Source organism: Pan troglodytes, chromosome 14, assembly GCF_028858775.2.
Source record: "Pan troglodytes isolate AG18354 chromosome 14, NHGRI_mPanTro3-v2.0_pri, whole genome shotgun sequence".
NCBI classification, from domain to species: Eukaryota; Metazoa; Chordata; class Mammalia; order Primates; family Hominidae; genus Pan; species Pan troglodytes.
The window spans coordinates 40,741,667-40,758,920 of record NC_072412.2 but is presented as its reverse complement, the minus strand read 5'-3'; the positions used below and the strand labels follow the sequence as shown (position 1 = coordinate 40,758,920).

The 17,254-nt window shown below is 36.1% G+C and overlaps 1 protein-coding gene across 4 annotated transcripts in view; it reads left to right on the top strand.

Annotated features, from left to right (window-relative positions):
• The window catches only part of VWA8 (von Willebrand factor A domain containing 8), a 395,962-nt gene that overhangs the window by 277,880 nt on the left and 100,828 nt on the right, over positions 1–17,254 (top strand). For all 4 annotated transcript variants that reach the window (XR_010150666.1, XM_003318022.7, XM_016925242.4 and 1 more), the window contains 2 exons: positions 9,645–9,726; positions 13,810–14,011. Coding sequence is in view for 3 of the 4 variants with exons in the window: in XM_003318022.7 (XP_003318070.5) it covers positions 9,645–9,726; positions 13,810–14,011 (284 nt within the window). In the remaining variant the exon portion in view is untranslated. The remainder of the gene's footprint in view (positions 1–9,644; positions 9,727–13,809; positions 14,012–17,254) is intronic.

Below are 17,254 nucleotides of genomic sequence, written 5' to 3'. Positions count from 1 at the left end.
CAAGTTTAGAAGTAACTAAAAAGACCTCTCCGTATTCAGAAAGTTCTTACTCATTTTCACAGTGTGTGGTTGTGGCCACTGCTGTTAGAGCTCATCTTCATTTATATTATAATATATGCAGTAACTTTACCTAAAAGATGTTTTCACAGAGCCTTTTAAAAAGTCTTAGTATATTAGGCATAGAAACTGAGGCCTGCCTTTTGTCTTAAACTCCTAAGACTGAAAGTCAGGGGCTTATCGTGCAGACTGATTCACTTAACAGCACTCTGAAAGTCAACTTATATTTATTACTGTATAAAATATCCAATTCCTGGGATGATCTCCTTTCCTTGTATAAATTCACTTACTCCTTAAAACCCCATCCTATTGTTAGCATGCTCTCTAATTTATACATGAAGATATTCTGACACAGAACTAAAATGACTGGCCCAGGATCACCCCACCAGTGGACAACAGTGCCCAGATTTGCACCACAATCTTCTAATCCCAAGTTTAGATCTATTCTTATTGAACCACACTGGCATTCATCATAACAGATAACTATGAAAAAGTTTGATCATTGATTCATTGACTTTTTTTTTTTACGTCACAGTGGTAGTGATATATTATCTTGTGTCTATATGCATTGTATTAGTGTGGACTTCACAAATATAATGCTAAATGTATTATAATAATCTGTAACAGGGTTTGAAAAGTTCTGATTATATGATAACATTTGGAATTAGTTTCTTCCCAACTGAAACTCATGGAAAATAAATCACCATTTCCTTAAAATGTTTTTTTGTGGTAGAAGAGGCAGATGAATAAACTGACAGTTCTAGTACAGTATAATAAGATAGGAGTATTCACAAGGTGATATATAAACACAAAGTAGAAGTTTACAATCCATTCTGGAGACTATGAGTTGACTCTTGAAAGATGAGAGTTAATCAGTTGAAGGATTTGGTCCAGGAAAGGGGTACTCCATGTGAAAGATGCAAGGACTTGGCAGAGCATTCCAGGAATTACAAGAAGTTATGTACCAGAGTTTAGTGCACCTTCATTCACCCAGAAATCTGGGACTCACCTTGATACCTCTTCTCCCTCATCCTCCACATCTCATCCATCATCAATCACCATGTCCTGATATACAGCCTTGCAAATATATCTTGTATCCACCCACTAGTCTCCAATTCTGTTACCAATATCCCATCCAAAGCACCACCATCGTACACTGAAATGTTGCCATAGCCTTCTGATATTGTTACCTCTTCCACTCTTTTCCCCTCCTACTCTTTTACACACATCAGACAGGGTGATGTTTTTAAAGTACAGCATACATTGGTTCTTAAGCTCAGTTTATATACAGTAAAATTCACCATTTCTAGTATATAGTTCTGTGAGTTTGGCAGACACAAACAGTTGGGTAACCACTACCACACTTGATATAGAAGAGTTTCATCACCCCAAAAACTTCCCCCATTCCGTTTTGTGTCAATGCCTGCGCTTACCTACAACTTATCACTGACCTGATTTCTTTTCTTATAGATTTGCCTTTACCAGAATATTATATAAATGGAATCATATAGTATGTGGTCTTTTGAGTCTGGCATCTTTCAATTAATACAGTGCATTTGAGAATCATTTATTTATTTATTTTTTATGTTATGTGTGTATCATTAGTTTTTTTTTTTTAATTGCCAAGTGGTTGCCTATTATATAGATGTACCACAGTTTGTTTATCCATTCACAAGGTGACATATTTATTGGTTTTTTCCAGTTTTGGGCAATAAAGAGTAAGGCCACTATGAACATTTGTGGGCAGGTTTTTAAGTGAACATAAGGTTTTGCTTCTTTTGAGTAAATGCCTAGGAATGGCATTTTTGCATCATATGATGAAACTGCCAAACTATTTCCCAAAGTGGAAATACCATTTTGCATTTCTATCAGCAATGAATGGAGGTTTCAGTTGCACTGCATCCCTGTCAGCACTTGGTATTGTCAGTTTCTCACCATTCTAGTGAGTGTAGTGATTTCTCATTATGATTTTAATTTGCGTTTTCCCTAGCACCTAATGATGTTGAGTATTTTGTTTTATGTGTATCTTCTTTAATAAAATATCTTTCAGATCTTTTGCCCATTTTTAAATCGGGTTATTTATTTTCTTATTAATGAGTTTCGAGCATTCCTTTTGTTTGTTCTGAGACAAGGTCTTGCTCTGTTGCCCAAGCTGGAGTGTGGTGATGCGATTTCAGCTCACTGTAGCCTCTGCCTCCCAGGCTCAAGCAGCACCCAACTCAGGCTACTGAGTAGCTGAGACTACAGGCACATGCCACCACATCTGGCTAATTTTTGTATTTTTTTGTAGAGACAGGGTTTTGCCATGTTACCCAGGCTGGTCTCAAACTCCTGAACTCTGAGTGTTCTTTAGTGTAGATACAAGTTCAGTGTCAGAGATATACTTTGCAAACATTTTCTCTTATTTTGATGAAGGGCAAATCTTCTATGTTTTCTTCTAGAAGTTTTATAGTTCTATATTTTACATTAGATTTATGATCCATTTTGAGTTAATTTTTTACATGGTGTAAGGTATGGACTGAGGCTCTTTATTTTAATTGCATGGGGATATTCAATTGTTCCAGCACCAGCACCATTTGCTGAAAAGACTGTCCTGTCGTTTCTCTTTTGCACTGCCTTTAGACCTCTGCTGAAAATCAGCTGCCCACATAAGTGGGTCTATTTCTGGATTCTCTATTGTGTTCCATTGGTCTATGTGTCTATCCCTTTACTAATACCGTACTCTCTTGATTGCTTTTATAGCTTTATATTTTATAGTGAGTCTTGGTTGACCCAGGTAGTATAGATTCTTCCACTTTGTTCTTCATTTTCAAAACTGTTTTAGTCAGAAAGTAATATTTTAAAACACAACTCAGGTCACATTGTCCTTAGGATAAAGTTTAGAAATTTTAACTTGGCTTAAAAGATGCAGCGTGGTTTGTCCATTACATAACTCTCCGACTTCTTTCAGTTAATTTGAATTTACAAAATTCTTCCCAACTTTCTGCTGCACCCCTTCCCCCCAACCCCCAAACTCATTCTCATCTGTCAGTTCTCAGTTTAAATGTCACTTCCTCAGAAGGTCTTGTTCAAATCTAAATTAGGTGCCCTTGTCATACTCTCTCATAACACTTCCTATTTGGGGACGGGAAGAGTGTGTTTATGTTTCCATGTGTATTTTAATTTTTCACAAAATATCTCAGGCCTACAAAAGTTTAAAGAAAAATACAAAGAACATCTTTGCACCCACCACCCATATTGGTAAGTCATTACCAGTATGGTCAGAGACCCCTGTGTTCTCATCTCCTTCACTTTTGACAAACTAGAGGTAATCGCTATTCTGAATGTGAGTTCAGTACTTATCATTCACAAAATAACATATAGCTTTTTTTATGTTTTTAAACTTTGTGTAAATAGTAGCATATTGTATTTATTCTTCTGCAACTTGGTCTGCTTTTTTCACCATCATGTTTGTGAGATTGGTTGCTAAAGAAAAAAATCATTCATGACATTTGTTACAAAATGGGAAGGTAGGCTTTATGCAGGGCCATCTTGATAGGTCTAGGGATGACTGCAAAGAAGTTTTGTAGTAAGGGAGAGAGATGGGGCTCAACTCTGAATATAACAAGGAAAAGTGGAAATAAGTGAAGGAGTAGGGTGGGGGTCAGTGGATGGAAAATTACTGAGAGAAAACATCTAGGGTAAGAGGGAATTCTGGCTGAACAAACCTAACAGGATCCCTGCTGAGAGCAGCCGAGAGTGATCTGACATCACCTGGGGGATGGTGGCGAATGGGGAACCCAATCAGATATCAAGGGTTAGGGATTCTGTTTAAACTGACTTAGCAGGATTCTTGTTAGCATTGAACAATGCAGAGATGAACACAGAGGCCCCGGAGTTGGGAACTAGTTGGGAAGAAGATTCAGAAGAGCCTGACTACAGTTCAGTCAAAGAGAGACCTTTGTCATCATCCATACTGATAGTTCTACTTTTATTTTCACTGCTTCACATACAACAATTTATTCATCTGTTATTTGTCAGTGCAAATTTAGGTTCTTTCCAGGTTTTTGCTATTACAAATAATGGTGCTATGAATAGCCTTGCACCTGTCTGCTTGTGTATATGTTGAGTCTGTAGGGAGCATATTTAGGAGCAGAATTACCAAAGGTGTTCCAGTAGCATAAAGGGGGTCCTGGTCCATCCCATCCTAATCTACTCTTGTAAGGGTCAAACCTTTTATTGTGGTTTCACATTACCTTTTTCTGACTTTTAGTACATTTGAGCATCCTTTCATATGTTGCCATTTGCTCTTCCAAGAACTGCCTATTTAGCCATTTTTCTCTTAGGTTCTAGGAGTTTTATTTCCCTTCTTTTGTTTAAGTAGTGTTACTAAAATATTCCAAACATATATAAAGTGCTTAGGACAATGTCTGGCATGGGGGAAGAATTTTATAAATGTGGGCTGTAAAAAAAGAGAGAAAGAATGAAAATCCCTACGAGCATGGTGAAGGAAGATCCCAGGGTGACAGCCATGCACAGGCCTAAGATTAGAACAGATGACATTTCAGGAGAGATGTCTCTTAGAAATTGAAATTGATAAACCCAATATATATGAACATATTTAGAGATTTTAACAATTAGGGAACCTTGGGAATAAATTTGTACTAAATAAAACTAAACAAACAAAACATGATGCTTATTAGCTCCAATGAAAGCAAAAAGTTATACAGGAAAAAGTAATGATAATATATAAGACATAGCAAAGCTGTGATTAGCATTTAGATAATTATAATAATATAAGCACTGGATGTTAATCCAAGCAAAATTATATGAATGTTTGGGGGGATGGGAAAATCGGGAGTGGGGGATTGGGGAAGGAAAAAGAGTTAAACTCTCTTCTTGCTTGGGAGGAAGGCAAGAGATAATGCCTGAAGCTGAAACATCAAGAGGGCACCATAATGATGAAGGTGAATACCACAGAAATAGCTTAAAAAGTTGAAAGTGTCTCTAGGGGGCAGGAAATGGTGGGGCGGCCGGGGGCGGGTAGGGGGTAAAGCAGGGCTGTTTGTTCTTTAAGCCTTTTTGATACTTAATTCTATGTGCATGTAGATCTCTGATGAAAATTCAAGCTAGAATAATTTTGTAAAGTAAATCAAATCCAACCATCTAATTAGTCTGGAACTAATGTATATCAGCCTTTTATAAAGAAATCAACTGTAAAGACTACTCTCCTGGTGGCTTTCACAATAATGAGGTAGCTTTTATTTAATGCAGATGGGGAGAAATTTATTGCTTTCTTCCAACTGTTTTTCTTCTAGCTAAATGTTAGCTTTTTTTAAACCACAGGTCTGAGCTCTTTAAACAGAAAATAATGATTCTTGATTGAAAGCAGTACAATGTTTTTTTGAACTTTGGGTAAAATCAAAAATTTGGTATCAGCACAGTTTGGGGGCACACATCACTCTTTTTATCTGTGAACACAGAAGTGTGTTAAACCCAGTGATTAATAGGTGTACATCAAATTACATTTCTAGAAGGAGTGAGTTTTTAAATAGCATTTCACCTTCCCTCTGAAAATTGTCTTGGTTGTTTTGCCTGACAGTTTTTAATACCTCCTTCTAACCTTGGCACTGTGCGTGTAAACTGTCCCCACTGTTCATGGGAGCTATGTGATAAACACTGCTGCAATGACTTCCCTTTAATGGTTAGTGAACTAATCCCTAAATACAATTTATACCTATCTTTGAAATCCACCTGGATTATAAATGTAATGGAAATTTACTGAGCCTCCATCCTCACTCCAGTGTTAAAACGTTTAAAACGGATGGATGAGGACTTGGCTAAGTTTGGAGGGAAACCTGGCCACAGTTTTCACTTCCTTAATTCAGTCAACTATTCTGTTCAAGAATCTTTTTGTAAATATTCTTTTCTTCTGAGCTGACTTATTTTCAAATCAGTAAACATCAATTTTTATTATTTTTAAAGTGCTTACTGCTACTACCACCACTACCACCACCTTTACTATATTTCCCTGAAGTGATCTGTAGCCACAATTACCCTTCTCTGATATATGAAAATAGTTCTTAATACCAGGAGTAAAATTCTTGCTTTCTACTTCTTGAAATAGTAGACACTGTCATTATTGCATTTTCTCACCAAGGAATTAATTAGCAAAGTAAAAGAAAGATATGGGAAAAAAAAGGTATTTTAAAATAAGTTGGCTTACTTTGCTTTCACAGGCAATCTAAAAGTGCTGATGGCAGTAGCTCAACTTAATACTATTCCTTATTTGTAAAAGTGCCTCTAAGTGGCAAGCCAAAATATGAGTAAGTTAGTTAGCGAGGCAGCTCCACTCATCTCTATAGCTTCAGTAACTGGTCACTCTTGGCAGAGAACCCTGAGCTATAAATAATTCAACCTACTTCAGCTAGGTTCGAGCAGCAGGAATTGTTAAAAATGATATATGATACAAAACTTTATCCAAGATTGACCTTATATCACAGGCAGAATTTCCAATGCAGACTGTGTGTGGCTTACGATAAGCATATTCATTTTGTGCAAATGGCCACTTGAAGACAGCTAATCCAGCTGGGTGGTCAAATTACTATAGTAACTCTATTTTCTTACCCATTCCTCTCCTTGGACATTACCTTTTCTTCCTGCTGAGCTGTTTGTCTCTTGGGACAACCCATGCCTAGCTCTGCAGCTCATACCTGGCCTCAGGACTGTGATTCCAACTCTAGAATCCTTTCCAAGTCCCCAGAGGCCCACAATGGTTTAATAAAAAGGAACTTTCCTCATTTTACTGTGAACGCCTCAAAGTCAGAGACCACATCTCTTTTCTATATCCTCGCTGTTTCATATGATGTCTGGCGCAAAATATGCTCAAACACATTTGTTAAATAAATAGGAGATATGTCGAGTTTTTCAGCTGGCCTATTTAAAAACCTTCAACTACATGCATGAAATAAAAATGTCAAGTTTCTTATTTTTTGTAAACTACATTTGATAAATTCAAATTTGAATTTATCCAGGACATCCTGGATACTTCATTCCAACCAGAAATTGTAATAAAAGATGGATGGATGGATGGATGGATGGATGGATGGATGGATGGATGAATAGATAAATATATCATTCTAATCAGAAATTGTCATCAAAGATTAGATAGAGAAACAGATAGACAAAAATCTTAAAAAGCTTGGGTTTTGTGTAGGGGAGTTTTTTTTAAGAGAACTTGGTGGCCAAGATTTTATAAAATGGGATATTTTACAAATAGCTATTTCACTAGGGCCAACTCACATAGAAGTTGTGTGGAGTGGTGGCCAGAGCATAGACTTTAGTGCTAAAGAGGCCTGGGTTTGAAGCCATCTCCATCACTCTCCAGCTGTATCACCCCAAATAAGTCATATTGTTACATTACCTCTATAAGCCTCAGTTTCCTCATCTCTCAGACAGGAATTATTAGTCTTTGTTGTTGTCAGTATCAGAAGCACTCTCTGTGAAGACTAAGCAGTGTTTCTGACACACCATGGCGGCAGCTAATGATTTTGAGGATGATGGTTACTCAGGGCTGTGGAATAGAAATCAGTGTAGCACAGGAATTTGCTGGAAAACCAACACTGAGGTATACTAATGACATCACATGAGTATAACAATTATAGAATTAGTTGAGGGCTCTGGACCCCTTATCTCTTTATCTTCCCCCAACTTTTCATATTCTTTACTATCCAGGATCCTGAGAACTGATCATAATCCCAAAAAACACAATCCCCATGCCATAACCCCAAATGTTGAAATCCCAAAAGAAAGATAAATATTCCTAAAGTCTAAAATTCTGGCACAATCCCAAAAGATGAAAATCTTGAAAATATAATTCTGGAAAAAATAATTTTAAAATTATTTAGAAGATATTTATGTACATTTTTAAAAGAAGATTTTTTTTGAGAAACATAAAAACAGCAGAACAGGCCAGGGGTGGTGGCTCACACCTGTAATCCCTGCACTTTGGGAGGCCGAGGCAGGCAGATCACTTGGGGTCAGGAGTTCAAGACCAGCCTGGCCAACATGGTGAAACCCCGTCTCTACTAAAAATACAAAAATTAGCTGGGCTTGGTGGCGGGTGCCTATAATCCCAGCTACTCGGGAGGCTGAGGCACGAGAATCACTTGAACAGAGGAGGCGGAGGTTGCCGTGAGCCAAGATCGCACCACTGCACTCCAGCCTGGGCAACAAGAGTGAGACTCTGTCTGCAAAAAAACAAACAAACAAACAAAAACAGCAGAACACTTCACAAACCACCTTGCACAATAAAATAGGCAATAATAACATATACTTTTTGCAAGCATAAACACTCAGGTACACTAATGACATCACATGAGTATAACAGTTATGAACACATGAGCCATATTCATAAAGCAATTGGTCAAAAGGGAAATGTCATACATGCATATCAGTATGTTTGGCGGTTGAAGAAAAGACTGTTCCAGCTCTCAGAGACCAATTCACCTTCTGTATTTGTCCCCTCTAGGCTCTTGGCTGATGGGATGATGTCCACCAATATTGAGGGCAGGTCTTCACCACCTGGTTCCCTCAGACTCACATACTAATCTCTTTTCCAGATTACAGATACAACCAAAATAATGCTTTACCAGGTTTCTAGGTATTCCATAATCGGTCCAACTGACACCTAAAATTAAGTCCACAAATACACCCTTTGTCAGCTTGGCACCTATATGCATCTCCTTAAACCATACTTAAATTTCCAAACAAAGACAGTAACAAAGTAATAGCTCCGTATAACATGATGCAATTATACTGTGATTGTGATTTTCAGGATTTTAAACTTTAGGGACTTTTATCTATCTTTTGGGATTTCAACAATCAGAATAATGGCATTCAGGATTGTGTCTTTTGGGATTATGATCCAAACTCCAGAGTCCTCACCCCACTGCCCCATCCTCACCTCACCTTCCCCTGTCTTGCAGGGCCCTAATAATGACAGATACTGTGTGATGAGCAACCCCTGTCGGTGCTTTGCATTTACTAATTTCATCTAATCCTCAAGATAATGCTTATGATGCTCAGATGCTGTGGTCATCTGAGGTTGTTATCCCCATTTCACAGTGGGGTTGTTATCCCCATTTTACAAATGAAGAAAGCAGGCCTCAGAGAGGTCAATAACTTGACCAACCTAACACAGCTCGGACAGGAGCAGGACTTCCTACCAGGTCAGTCTAATTAGATAGTGTGCCGATTCCACCACATTTTACTGCATTGTTGTTGCTTCCTAAGAAGGAAAAACAGTTCAGATGATGAAATATTTTTAAAAAAAACTATAAGTGCAAAAACATTGACTCATCTTGGGAAGCTATCAAAGACAATGAAAATAACTTAGGTTATTTTCTGACAGTAAAGAATCACAGCCCAATATGCTTCCCTGAGAGAAGCATATTTCTCAGAGTCTAGCCATGAGGGTTGACCCAGTACCTTGTCAAGTAGATCCCAGCGTTCTACCCTAGGCTACGGATAACTTGATTCCACTTTTAGCACCATTTTGGTATCTTGCAGTAATTTAATACTTGGCTCATGTCATGACTTGTTTGTAGATGTCACTCCTCCACAAACATCTGGTTATATAGAAGTCACTGATCTTCAATCAAAGAAACTCCGATATATCCCTATTCCCAGGTAATCCATTTCACCTTTGTTCTTAGCTTAGTATGTCATAAAAAATGAGTAAATTCTTGCTAAGTACTCTGAATAAATGAGTACTTTTTTGCTTCTTTAAATAGCAAGCTCTTTTTTTTCCAGTTACAGTTGGTTTCTATCTTGCTGTTCTTCTGAATGTTTTCCTGGCATTTTTATTTTCATTTTGTAAAAATATTCCAGTGTTACATAGGTATAAGTCAAACAGCCTGCAAGTCTTTGTTCTCTTTTGTTTGATCTGTTCTAATAAGTTTTTCTGTATCTGAAATAGCATTTTTAGTATTACAAAAATTATAATAACTTATTAACTTTGTGCATTTATTTTCTGAAGTAAATGTGTTCAAAATATCAAAATAATTTAAATAGATTTCTTTAATATTGTTTTGATATATGTTATTATGCATCTGCAGTCAGGGAGGTTGTACAATAGCCAAAGGATCCCAAAGCTTTAGAATAGGACTTATTACTGTTCGCCTTCTTCATTATCGTCCCGCTGTGGAAGCAAAGCATTTAAACTAGGTAAACTGAGGATTTAAAAACAGAAACAATAAAGCTTGATCTGTCCCTTGAAGAACACAGGCATCATCACCTGGAGCCCGTCCCTTTCTGGGTGCATCCATGCCTTATTTCCCTCTTCCAACCTAAGCTTGCACCTGCTTTGGCCTACTTATCCTAGGTTTCTCTTTTTCCCTTTCTTTGCCCTCCATGCCAAAGCCTTCTTCCTCTAATCTTTCTACTCTATTTTGACCTAGATTGCAATCACATCTGCTCCTCTCATGTACTCCCTCACATTGCCACTGAGCCCTCACAACACAGTGGTTGAAGTCTTGGCTAGAAGCTCTAGCAGAGTAGCCTGGAGGGCCTGCAGAGGAAGACCAGGGACAACAGAATCTGTCAGTCACCCAAAATGTCACCAGGCTTCCTTTCTTCCCCCTTCTCCAACCCCTAGAAGAAAATAGCTCGGCATGATAACACAAATAACTCAGAAACACAGCTTTATATCTTAGGACCCTTTAATCAGATTAAAAAAATATGAAAACAAAATAATTATTCAAAGAAATAGATATACTTCTTCCAACATATATAAGTATGACTTCTTGGAACATCCTAATTTGTTGGTTTAATGGAAAATGGCTTTTAATCATTTGAGGAAATTGCATATTCCATCTTAATTATATGCTCATTAAAATATACTAATTCAAGTAACAAAAGCAAATAACATCTTTTTTAACATATCTAAAACATTGATAATTTTTTCCAGTATTTATAGTCATTTCTCTCACTAGTTTTTTATTTCAGCGTTTTTCTCTTTTAACTTTCTGTATGAATCACATGTTATACCTGCCATGGAAAGAACATCTGGAAGAGCAGCTGTGTGCACAGCCCAGAGCCAGCTGGCCACCATAATTCATTCAGTTAGGGCTGCACTGTCCAACGGAAATATAATGAAAGCCATATATGTAATTATATATTTCTTGGTAGACACACTAAAATACTGTTTTAAGGTGAAATTAATTTTAATATCTTTTATTTAACCCAGTGTATCAAAAATATTATTATTTTGACATGTAGTCAATATAAAATTTTTAATGAAATATTTTACATTCCTTTTTTTTCCTAAGTCTCTGAAATTCAGTATGTATTTTACACTTAAAGCACATCTCCATTTGGACTTGCCACATTTCAAGTGTCAAGAGTCTGTTTCATTGTCAGTATGAATTTACAGTCTGTTTCATTGTCAGTATGTCCTGAGTTTCTCTTAACTACTGCTTTTTTTGACATATGTATAAAATCCAAGGGAACAACCCATCTGGACTTCAGTTTTTTTGCTAGTAGCTTAGATTTAGCATTCTGCTAGATATCAGGAATTTTCCATTTGATAGCTAATTTCAAATAATAGAAAATACAATAAAACTGTATGTAACTTCAGGGCCAAAATGAATACATCACTTTTGCTCTCACATAATTTTCTTCAAAGTTTTATATTATCTGCATTTGTAAAGTAGTACTGCCAAGCTTTCATATGTGGCTGTGTATAAATTTAGGCTTCACTCTACTATAATTCTATGTGTTCATTTAAAACTTTGTTATTATTTATAAGGAAAACATTCTTTAAGTGAAGAAAAGATTTTAGACCTAGTGTGCAAATTGTAGTAAATATATAATTTCTTCAGTAATTCTTTTTTTTAATAAATTAAAGAAATTGCCTGTAAATGTAAAGTTTTGCTATGAAGAGTTAAGTAGTGACAATTAGTAGGTACAGTGCTCAATAGAATCATACAGCTTGGGTGTTCTTGGCAGAATTTCAAACATCATAGTTACAAATGGATAAATTTCATTATTCTTGAATAGCCCCTTCCTCCATCATCTGTAACTACTAAGTTTTTTCCTGCAGCAAATATTTATTGATAGAGTACCATGTATTGTATCAAATGTTACCTTCTTTGAGCCCTTCTGGGAGTCCTGTAAAGTAGCTCGGAACATATGGTCCCATCCCACTGTTGTTCTCATATGAACATTTTCTAAGTCTTCTGTGTCCAAGAGTGGCCGCCCTTGTCACTCTGTGTTTAGTATCAACTAAGGCAGACTGAAAAAAGGTCAAATTAGTCTTGATTTATCTTTTAGAATATTATAAGAATTTACCTAATATATAATGGTTTTGTGTTTTTCCAAAATCTACAATGATAACTTGTTATGTTTTTCTTATCAGACCATCTCTTTAGACTATTTATTTCATATTGAAAATATCAGATGCATTTTGCAAGCCAACACTAACAATAGGAATTTATAATCTGTATCACTTTTGTATAATAAGAGCTATACTCAGATAAAGGAGATATGCAGTTGACTCTTACAGACAAATTTGCTTTCCTAGAAATTACTATACATACATATATATATATACACACACATATACAGATGTCAGAAATATATAATAAAGGAAATATGTGTGAAATATGTAAGAAATCTATACATTCCTTGTTATAGAGTCACGTAACTTTCTAAGTCAGAAAAGGCAAAATATCACATACAAATGCAGTCGAAATGCATAAACAAGAAATTGGTTTCAGCACTGACATTAGGCCTCTAAGGAGTGAGTCCAGTACTCACTCATTAGCGTGTGAGGTATGAACTGGTATAGGGTTCCTTTCTTCCTGACAGTGGAAGCTAGTGTCGTCCACAAATACAGGAAAATGCAGAGAACCAGTAAATTACAGTGTATTTTTGCTTCTTACAGATGGTTCTGTTGATATCTTGTCTTTTAATGTGCTCATTATTAGAGTTCTGTCTTAGATCAGGCTGTTACAGCAGAATACTATAGAGTGGGTAGCTTAAGTGACAAATATTTATTTTCAGTCTGGAGGCTGGGAAAGCCAAAATAAAGGGGCCAGCCAATTCAGTTCCTAGTGAAGGCTGTCTTACAGAGGGCTAACTTCTTGCTGTATCCTAACATGAATGAGGGGGAAAGGAAACAGGGAGAGACCACATGCAAGTGCAAGCTTTCTGGTCTCTTCTCATAAGGGCCCTAATCCCATTCTATAAACGGGGCTCTACCCTCACAACTTCATCTAAGCCTAACTACCTCCCAAAGTACCCACCTCCTAATACTATCATATTGGGGGTTAGGGCTTCAACATATGAATTTGGCGGGGGTAGGGGGGCGGGGGGCGGATACAAGCATTTAGTCCATAGCAAATTCTTTATAGCAAGTTTAGAGAACCTAATCAGTTTAAACCAGCTTTGTTTCCTGGCCTACCAATTAGTTATATACTGTGATCACTTATAAAAACATCTTTCTTAAAATAGTCTTTCTGTTTTTTTTTTTATATTCATGATTGTCCTGCCTCATGTTTGCTTACGAACCCTGGGCATGTTTCTTTAAGAACTTCTGCTCATAGCGTATCCTCATAACCTGCCTATGTGGTGACAGAGGTAAAAGCAGGTATAAAATAATGAGTAGTGTGAGCATACTTTTTCAACAGTAAAGAACATTACAATGTGCAGTGTCATCCCTCCTGCTTTATTTTTGTGGTCTCTTAGCTTCACTTGGATTCCTTTTTCCAGATCAGAATCTCTCTCGCCGTATACCACATGGCTGTCAACCATTTCAGACACAGATGCACTGCTAGCTGAGTGGGACAAAAGCGGTGTTGTTACTGTTGATATGGGAGGTCACATCAGGCTTTGGGAAACTGGACTTGAACGTCTGCAGCGATCACTCATGGAATGGAGAAACATGATTGGACAAGATGACAGAAATATTCAGGTACCATTTGAATTCACCTTATCTCTTAGAGGTGCACATTCCAGTATAAATTTAGTTCCAGATGCCACAGTCATGAAAATTTCTGGGCCAGTGACTCAAAAATAGTTGCTTAAAGAACTAAAAGAATTTTTAGATAGAAAATAAAAAGACAAAAACAAATTCTCCATCTAAATGATGAAAAAGTAAAAATGTGCCTTTTTTTCTGTCAGTGCTTAAATGTGCAGGTTACTGACATCACACCATATGAATACAATCAGCAGCTTTTAGTTTTTTAACCTTAAGCTCTAACCAGTTTCCAGTAGCACCTTTGCATCTGTTCTCACTTTTACCATCTTCAGTGTCAGCATCTCTACATGCCACCTAGGAAACAGAAACATTTAGGAACTAGAATACAGCAGATTATTACAAGGCCAGGACCTCTAAACTAGAGAAGATGAGCAAAAATATGCATCCAATAGAACGTTTTTTATCAACTTCCTTATTTCCAAGTAATGCAAATTTAGTAGTCAACAATAAGTAGACCCAACCCTGCACTGGAGAAAAATATGGCAACAGGCCACCAAAGTGAAAAGAAACCTGATAACTCCAGAAATGACTCAGTCATCATCTAATCAATCTAGTTGCTGTCTGGAACTAATTTGAAGAATGAGGAAGGCTATATGCCCATATATACTAAAGCATATAATAAAAGGATTTATTTGCTATTCATTTATTTTAATCTTTGGAACAAAACTTCTCCTGTTTACGTTACTTTCTTATCCAACAAAAAGAAAAGTAGGTTCCTCCCAGCCAGATTGTTCTGCAAAGAGCCGATTAGCAAAATAAGAAATTTCTACAAACTATTTCGTCAATACCTGATTAATAATTCCTATTTTATGTGATTATTTTTGTGATTTTCTTTAAACAGAAATAGATATATTCATGAATGAATAATAATTCTCTTAGATCCTTAAAAGCTTGTAGGAACATTTTGAAAACCTCAAGCCAAAGTAGAATTCAAATCTTTTTGAAGGGGTATAAATATATTAATTTAATTAAGCTAAAACAAATGTGTGACTCTAAAATAAACATGTGATTAAGTAAGTGCCATGGACTGATTACAGCAACAGACTGAATGTTGGTTACTACTCATAACAATATTTAGAAAGCCAATTAATTATGGTCTGTTTCATTTATTATTCTAAACATTAGTTTCTTCGCTTTTTGAATTAAGCTCTTGTTCTCATTACAGTCATTGGTGCCTAATAGTAAATACTATTGTGTTTGAATTTCTATATTTTATATGTGGTAGAGATCAAAGGTCATGTTTTCCATCTGGTCAAGATTAAATTTATTTTTCACGATAGAACTTTACAAAGGACTTTTACTAATCATTTAATAATTGTTCTTGACTGCTACAAAAATGAATTTGTATTTGTTTTTTAATCATGTAGGCCTTCTCTTCCAGTTACTTCTCTGGCTATATATACATCTTTGTACTCCTAGCTTGTAGCACAATGATTGGTGCAATAAGCAATTAATATGTTTGTTTATGCTCACACTCCTATATACTAAAATGTACTGGTAATTGAAACTATTTGATAACAGATGGAATTTTTCTTTTAAACTGTCACAAATTATTTGTTTAGATGTAACTGAATAAATATTTATTGAATGAGGATATATAGTTATTAAGTTAGAAATGAACAGAATTATGGATCTAACATCTCAAGAATAATCAAAATATTCAGCTACATTACACAGTGCAATATCTGAACTTTCCCTAAACCAAACATTTTCCAGGACATGTGTAACTTTATGTCTCCAGTTTAAAGTTCAGCTATAAGCTGGGCATGGTGGCACATGCCTGTAATCCCAGCTACTTGGGAGGCTGAGGCACAAGAATTGCTTGAACCTGGGAGGCAGAGTTGCAGGAGCTGAGATCAAGCCACTGCCCCCCAGCCTGGGCAACAAAACAAGACCGTGTCTCTAAAAAAAATAAAATAAAGCTCAGCTATTACAGAAATGAGACATATTTAGTAATAAAGTTGTATAATTCAGAATTGAATGATAGTTTCATTTGGAAAATTAGAATAGATGTTATCTGACATTCTCCTTTGATCCCTAAGTTCCCTTGATCCATTTTGGTTGATATTAAAAATGCATACTTATATACATACTCAAACATGAGTCTGTATTCTTATGTTCAAACAGACAAGACTAATTGTCTTAATAATCTATCATTGTTTTAATTTTTTGTCATATCTCTCTTCTTCCCTGCTTGGTAAATAATGAGACAGCTTATTTAATTGTTCTTATTTAGACCAGCTCATCTTATTAATTACAAGTGGTTTATACAACCAAACCTAAATAGAAGTCATTCCAGGGGCAACAGTAATAACAAGCAAATGTTTGTCTTTTACAGTTCCCTTTCTGTTTGATCTTTCAAGCTATTCTTCATTTATATACTCTTTATTCAGCACAGATCTGCTCCTAACTTCAGAGCTTGGAAAATGCCTTTCATAGAAGTATTGAAAAAAGAGAATAGGTTCTCCATACCCTGCTTACTTAACACTTGCTGGCTGCAAGCAGCTTCCCCATCACTGACAGAGTAACCTGATCTCCATCTAGTGGCCAGATGGACTTACTTTTTACATCATGGAAATTAACAGGCCTGCTGGCAATGAAAGGCTTATACACTCTTGTCTTGTATGGTTCCTGTTGAGCAAGATAGGCGCCTTTAGGTCAGCAGTGAGGGCTGGGCAAATAACCTGCCATGCCATCCACCACAAAAGATCCTCATGCCTCCTGATTCCTCTGCATCATAGCAAAGGAACTGTCCATATTGAGATAAACAGTATATTAATAGTTAAATGTTTTATCACTACTCTCTTTGTCTTTGCTACATTTCAGCCTTCTGGAGTTATTAGCTTTGCCATTGTTGATTTGAGTTTTTGTTTTTGTTTAATGAATTTGTTGGTATTTTTATTTAATGAGTACAGCTTACAAGAGAGTATTTTTTGAGCTCTACATATAAAATGTGTTCATTAATTTTACATGCTTTGATAGAAACATGTGTTTTTCCTATAATAAATAACCATAACAACAAACTGAAAGGATTAATATAAATGTAGTTTTAAGAGCCCATTATTAAGAATGCATATTTATTACTTTTAGATTTCATATTTTCAGAAACATGGGTTAATTATAAGTCAAAATTCTTCTGGCTATATTTAAAGTATATTATTCATACTTAGTTACATT